This window comes from Monodelphis domestica, chromosome 1, assembly GCF_027887165.1.
Source record: "Monodelphis domestica isolate mMonDom1 chromosome 1, mMonDom1.pri, whole genome shotgun sequence".
Lineage (NCBI taxonomy): Eukaryota > Metazoa > Chordata > Mammalia > Didelphimorphia > Didelphidae > Monodelphis > Monodelphis domestica.
The window spans coordinates 404,334,153-404,341,044 of record NC_077227.1 but is presented as its reverse complement, the minus strand read 5'-3'; the positions used below and the strand labels follow the sequence as shown (position 1 = coordinate 404,341,044).

General features: G+C 50.3%; 1 protein-coding gene across 1 annotated transcript; it reads left to right on the top strand.

The window, feature by feature from the left end:
• The first annotated feature begins 493 nt into the window (after positions 1 to 493).
• Positions 494 to 6,246, top strand: SLC32A1 (solute carrier family 32 member 1). The gene is made up of 2 exons (XM_001371945.4): positions 494 to 1,563; positions 3,714 to 6,246. Exons 1-2 carry the CDS (start codon positions 1,183 to 1,185, stop codon positions 4,899 to 4,901), a joined length of 1,569 nt encoding a protein of 522 aa, XP_001371982.1. The 5' UTR covers positions 494 to 1,182; the 3' UTR covers positions 4,902 to 6,246.
• The last annotated feature ends 646 nt before the right edge of the window (positions 6,247 to 6,892 follow it).

The following is a 6,892-nucleotide window of genomic DNA, read 5'->3' as shown; positions in this document are numbered from 1 at the left end:
TCTTTCAGTCCAGGATACATCTTAGACTCCCTCCCCTCACTGAGACAAATAACCCAGACTTGGGATAAAGATCTTGTCGAGGAGCCCTGCATTCTCTCATGTGAGTGCCCAAGTGTGTGTCGGGGTGTGTATGTGTGTATGTGTATCAGGAAAAAAAAAAGACAGAGACAGAGGCAGAAACTAACAGGGAAACGGAGAAGAGAACAATAAAGAGTGCCGGCTGCTTCTTTTCCTCTTGGGTCTTTCAGTGCCTGATTCTTATCTTGCATATATCTTTGAGGTCACTCTTCAGTTCCCCGGCTTCCCGACTTGACTCAGGAGATAATCAGAAAAGCCTGAGCATTAGAGAATTGGGAGGTACCAACATAGTCAAACTCGTCACCATTCTGGGGTCTGTAGATGGTAGGAAGGGCTAAGAGCTCCGCTAAGGCACTGAAGAACCTCCCCCAGAAATGCAGCACTTTCTCCCCCCCCACCTCCCCCCACCCCCGCTTCTTTCCTCTAGTCTCCGCCTCTCTTCTTCCCCACCTTTTCTCTTCTCCCATCTCCTTTTCTCCTTTCTTTCTATCTTCTCTTCCCTCATTAGTTCGTGTCTTCTTTCCCACTCCTTTAGATTTCCCCTTGTCCTTCTGACCCCTTTCTTCCTCTCCTCTCTTTTCTCCTTTTTTCTTTCTCTCCTTTCTCGTTCCTTTTCGTCTCTCCCACCCTCTTCTTCTCCCTCCTACTCCTCTTTCCCCTCCTCCCCTCTCCGTTGAATTTTTTTTTTCCCCTCCCGTTTGACAGACGATCGCATTGGGCCGCGGCCGCGGAGTGCGCCGCGCCAGGCTTGCGTTGGAGATCTGACGCTGTTGTTCGTGCTCCCCCATCCCCTCCCGCGCCCCTTCGGCTTCTCCGCAGTGCACTAGCACCGCCGCTGCTGACGGCGCCGCCTCCCTCCAGTCTCTACCAGACCGCCTGCCCAGACCAGGCCCCCAGACCCATCACCTCCTGATCTCCAAGCGCAGAGAGAGGTCATGATCCAGGGTGCCAGTGGGTGGAGAAGGAAGAACGTGGGGGGAAAGTGGAGATAGCGATTTCACCAGCCCTCACTAGAACCCGTGCATAGCCTGTGCCCGGAGGCCGTCCGGGTGACCTCCAGCCTCTTTAGCTGTCCGTGGAGTGGGTCGGGACCAAGTTGCAGCCATGGCCACCTTGCTTCGCAGCAAACTGTCCAATGTGGCCACCTCTGTGTCCAACAAATCTCAGGCCAAGGTGAGTGGCATGTTCGCCAGGATGGGCTTCCAGGCAGCCACTGATGAGGAGGCTGTGGGTTTCGCCCATTGCGACGATCTGGACCTGGAGCATCGGCAGGGACTGCAGATGGATATCCTCAAATCGGAGCCCAGCGAGGAGGGTGCCGAGCCTCCCGTCGAGGGTGACTTCCATTACCAGAGGGATGGCTCTGGGCCCTTGCCTCCCTCGGGTTCAAAGGAGCAGGGCATGTGCTCTGAGTTCGGGGGTGGCCAGGACAAGCCCAAGATCACTGCCTGGGAGGCAGGCTGGAATGTGACCAACGCCATCCAGGTAAGCGCCATCCTCCCTCCCCACCCCGGGACACTGCGGTGGTGGCAAAGGAAGCTAAGCACTGTTGGGCGTAGGGGCATATACACAGAGAAATCAGACTGTGAATCATTTTCTCCAAAACGTCTGGATCTTTCAGGAAAAATGGCTTTTTATCTCTTGGGGAGGGGAAAGGCAGAGACAAGCATAGTGGGGGGACATGGAGATAGATATAGAGACCATCAGAGAAAGAGATAGAAATTGTGGTACAAGGTAACAGTGATGGGACAAACAAAATGGATAGAGCATCATGAAGGCTGTTACACACACGGACAAAACAGAGACAAAATAACAGACAGAGGGCCACAGAGACAATCTGAGAGAGACAGAGGTAAATATGGCAGAAGTAAAGAGACAGAGACATATATGAAAAGAGAATCAGAGATTTGGAGAAATAAAGAAAAGGATAGAGACAGGCCCTGGAGACATACACAATCTATTAGGAAAGTAGACAGATTGAAATAGAAACAGACAAATCCAGAGATGTAAAAAGCGAGACTCAGAGATTGAGCCTAGGGGAAGTAAGACACAGAGAGGCAAAAGGGGAGAAAATGAGATGGAGAGAGAGAGAGAGAGAGAGAGAGAGAGAGAGAGAGAGAGAGAGAGAGAGAGAGAGAGAGAGAGAGAGAGAAACAAGGACGAGAAAGAAATCATGGGATTTCTCCCATGAGATAGATCCGCATTCAGGGGAAAATGCACGAGAAATATCTGATCCAGGAACTCTCTCAATCCCCCCATTGCAATCCTATCCCTACCCCGCGTTTGCCTCTACGCAGAGTTCGGAGAGCAATAGAAACCTAAGCAGCACAGAAGAACCAGACAAATCACAAACGGGCAAAATTAACATCCATAATCAGACATAGATCCTGGCCTACAGACAGAACTCCTGTGGGACAGATATACCATAACGGACAGACAGATGTGTGTGTGCGTGGGTATGTGGCATAGACAGATCTTTGGGGGACACAGATCTGATCAAGTGCAAACAGATCCCGGACACACGCAATCTCATACCAGTTTCGATCCCTCTTTTCAATATAAATCCCGGCTCCGACAGAAAATTAAGCAGAGGAGAACAGCAACGGAGATTAAACGTCTTCACAGAGTGGAAGAGGGGAAAGTCCCCTCTAAGGTTCTAGAATGTGAATTCCGAGTGGGGCCTTAGGGGCAGGCTTTGGGGCTAGGGGTAGAGAGGGCGGGGGCTCAGAGAATGGGCGGGGCGGGGCGCTTTCCCAACAACCAGCCCCAAGAGACTGAGGCCTCCCTCACCCTGCTGGTACTGCTCTAGTATTTTCTGCCCTGCCCTTCCCATTATGGCTCTGGTAAAAGGGACGAAGTCTCCCAGAGCAGAAGATGGAAGGGAGATGCTGTCAGGCATCCTAATGAATGTCTTGCTGAAGTCTTTGCCAGCTATTAGTTATGAGTGGAGCTTGCATCCTGGCAAAGCCTGCATTCAGGACCACTGCACTCAAGAGGAACTAGCTGGTCCTGGTCCAGGCAACCTAGCGCCATTTGGCGCACTTTCCTTTACAGAGGACCTCCCCCTGACGGAGAGTTCTCGTCGTAGATTAGCCAGTCCGCTCTTCCCTTCAGTGCACTGAGGTTGGCAGGCATCTGGAGGGTCAGTCTCCACCAAGCTTCTCTGACAGACTTGGTTACCCACTTCCCACCGGGAGGTTGCGTAGCCCCAACCCTGAGGCAGTTTCTGCTGTGGCTCATTTTAGCGCTTTCCTCCCCAGTGGGAAGAGGAAAGGCTTTGAATTCGGGGCTGAGGATGAAGCTAGTTGTTGGGGGGTGGAGGAGGAGTAGGGGGCCCGCTGTGAGAAGGAGAAAACTGGAGGTCCTTAGTTCTTCTCAATTTCGTTTCCTTTCTTTTCCAAATCCCGCAATTCCCGAAGCTCTGTGGCTAGAACTCCTCTGGGGACGTTATGATTCTGAAGATGATCTCTGTGCCGCACACACACACACACACACACACACACACACACACACACACATACCACCACCCATTCTTCTCCTTTCCTCCTTCCCCCCCTTCCCCACTCCCCCAACTCCACAGCCAAAGCTGAGTTTAGTTCTATCGAACGATTTTGTTTCCGTTTTGTCTCTTGTAGGGTATGTTTGTCCTGGGCCTACCCTATGCTATTCTGCATGGAGGATACTTAGGACTGTTTTTAATTATTTTCGCTGCGGTGGTATGCTGCTACACTGGCAAAATTCTTATCGCATGCCTCTACGAGGAAAATGAAGACGGGGAGATAGTCCGGGTGAGGGACTCCTACGTGGACATTGCCAACGCCTGCTGCTCTCCCAGGTTCCCCAAACTGGGTGGGAGGATAGTCAATGTGGCTCAGATTATCGAGTTGGTCATGACGTGCATCCTCTATGTAGTGGTTAGTGGCAATCTGATGTACAACAGCTTCCCCAGCTTGCCGGTCTCTCAGAAGTCCTGGTCTATTATCGCCACTGCGGCGCTGTTGCCCTGCGCCTTTTTGAAAAATCTAAAGGCCGTCTCCAAATTCAGCTTGCTCTGTACCTTGGCCCACTTCGTAATCAACATCCTAGTCATCGCCTACTGCTTATCCAGGGCCCGAGACTGGGCTTGGGAGAAGGTCAAGTTTTACATAGATGTGAAGAAGTTCCCCATCTCTATAGGCATCATCGTCTTTAGCTACACCTCGCAGATCTTCCTCCCATCCTTGGAAGGCAATATGCAGAAGCCCAAGGAGTTCCACTGCATGATGAACTGGACGCACATCGCGGCCTGCGTGCTCAAGGGCCTCTTTGCGCTGGTGGCTTACCTGACCTGGGCGGACGAGACCAAGGAGGTCATCACCGACAACCTGCCATCCACCATTCGTGCTGTGGTCAATATCTTCCTGGTGGCCAAGGCGCTGCTATCCTATCCGCTGCCGTTCTTTGCCGCTGTGGAAGTGCTGGAGAAGTCCTTCTTCCAGGAAGGCAGCCGAACCTTCCTCCCCAACTGCTATGGGGGAGATGGTCGACTGAAGCCCTGGGGGCTGACGCTGCGTTGTGCGCTCGTGGTGTTCACGTTGCTCATGGCCATCTACGTGCCGCATTTCGCATTGCTCATGGGCCTCACTGGAAGCCTGACCGGGGCTGGCCTCTGCTTCTTGCTGCCCAGTCTCTTCCATCTCAAGTTGCTCTGGCGCAAATTACTCTGGCACCACGTCTTCTTCGACGCAGCCATTTTCCTCATTGGTGGCATCTGCAGCGTTTCCGGCTTCGTGCACTCCCTGGAGGGGCTCATCGAGGCTTACCGAACCAATTCAGAAGACTAAACCCTAGGGCAGCAGCAGAAAGGCTGGTGGGCTGGCGGGAGTCCTCTTGGCACCCCTCCCTCTCCCCTGGACATCTGCACCGCTCCCACCCTTCCCTTTCTGGTGGTCTCACAGGTTCCTTCGCTGCTCTCAGCCCAAATCCTTTCTATCCAGCCCCATCCAATTCCATCCTGCCAGGTCCCCCAGGCTCCATCTCTACATCCTTTCCCACCCAAGTCCTTCAAGTCTAGCGATTGGGTGACTAGGGTGAGTGGCCCCAAGACTGCCCCACCCAATCCAGACCCCCACTCCCTGCCCTCTCCAGGCCTTACCCAGTCCAGTCCAGCTCTTTGCATCGCTGTGCCCCTCCCTATCCAGTTCGGTCCATTTGAGGTAGGCAGGGTTTCCATTGTCTATCCTGACAAGTCTAGGCCTTTGGACTGTGTTGTCGTTGGCCAAGCTCCTATCCCCTCTGGTCCTTCTCCCTCTCCTTTTTGTTCTTCTTCCCCTCCCCATATCCCCGACTTTTGATTTAGTTTTTCCATCTAAGCTTTACATTTAAATCCTTTTTTGTTTTTAGTTATTCAGAAAGGGAAAGGAATAATCCCTAATCAAAACCTTTCTTTTGTTTTAATTTGTCTTCCTTTATTGATTTAAAAATAAAGCTGGGGGTTAGGTTGGGGTAAGGTAGCAGAGAGCAGGAAACTGTGTCAATATTTATGGGAGTTTCGTCCCACTAAAACCTCTTTCCTAGGATTAGCTCTGGCACTAGCTCGCAGGGATTCTTTATGCAATGGACAAGACTCAGGCTAGCCAGTCTGTGAGTCCCTTCCTTCCCCCACCCCCTGCCCGGATCCCAGAGCAGTGTGGGTGGGTTTGTCCCAAGCACATTTTGCACATTGTAGGCTGTTCTAGGACATGCAGCACATCACTGTATGGGCGCCCAGGGAGGGAGAAACTGGCCAGGGACTCTGGGCTTTTACTGGGGACTGGGTGGGAGGGAAATCTCAATCAACAAATATGCTCAGAATCTTCCACTTTTCCCCATTGCCAGCAAGCTTCCCATTTCTGAGGACCTTTTGCCTTCAGCTGAAAACACAAGCTGGTATTCAGTTCTTTTATGTTTCATTCTTTTCTTTGGGGGTAGGGAGGTGAATAGAAACTGCAACTTGTTGGATTTCAGGAAACAAAACCCACCCCATTCTGTGCAACCTATCAGATTGTGGATCTGTTCAAATGTGTGTGTGTGTGTGGTGTAATTGTGGTAAATGAGATGAAAATGTATATCAGAAAAAAAATCTATCTTTAACATAAGATGTGGTTCATAGTTATATCCACAAATAAAGAGGAAACAATGATCCTGTGACTGGAAGTTTTTGTTTTTATTTTTGAGCCCAGCAGCTAATTTCTTCTACATTATCTGGTAAAGAAGTCTGATTTACCCCTCCCTCACCTCACCCCCCAGCTAGAGAAAAGGAAGGTGAGGTCTACTATAATTTAAAAAGTAGTTCATTTAAGACAGATAGCATAGTAGATAAGGCACCAAGCCCATAGTCAGGTAGGACCCGAGTTCAAATCTTACCTCAGACACTTTCATGCTGTGTGATCCAGGACAAGTAACCCCAAATTGCCCTGCTTTTCCACTCCTCTGCCTTAGAATCAATAGAAGGTAAAGATTAAAAAAAAAAAGTTCATTCGTTGTTCATTCAAGAAATATTTATTAAACATCTACCTGCAGGACACTATGCTTAAAGTCAATTGATGAACCTTTTAGGTTATGACTAAAAGATCATTAGGGAGATGTCTAGCTAGTCAGTAGAAAGGAATGGGGTAAAAGATGGGCAGAAAGAAAGAAAATTGTCTTTTACACATTTAGCTCCATGAAGAAAGGGATTGTCTTTTCTAAACTTTTCATTCTCCCTCAGCACTTAACTGGCTATTCTTCCCACTTTTAATTGTTTGTTGACTGAATGACCGATTAAGCGTTCACAACGCTTTTTCAGACACCTTCC

Coding starts and splice junctions, on each gene's coding strand:
- SLC32A1 (XM_001371945.4), top strand. CDS start 1,183: ATGGCCACCTTGCTTCGCAGCAAACTGTCCAATGTGGCCACCTCTGTG. Junction 1,564..3,713: donor ATGTGACCAACGCCATCCAG/GTAAGCGCCATC, acceptor TGTCTCTTGTAG/GGTATGTTTGTCCTGGGCCT.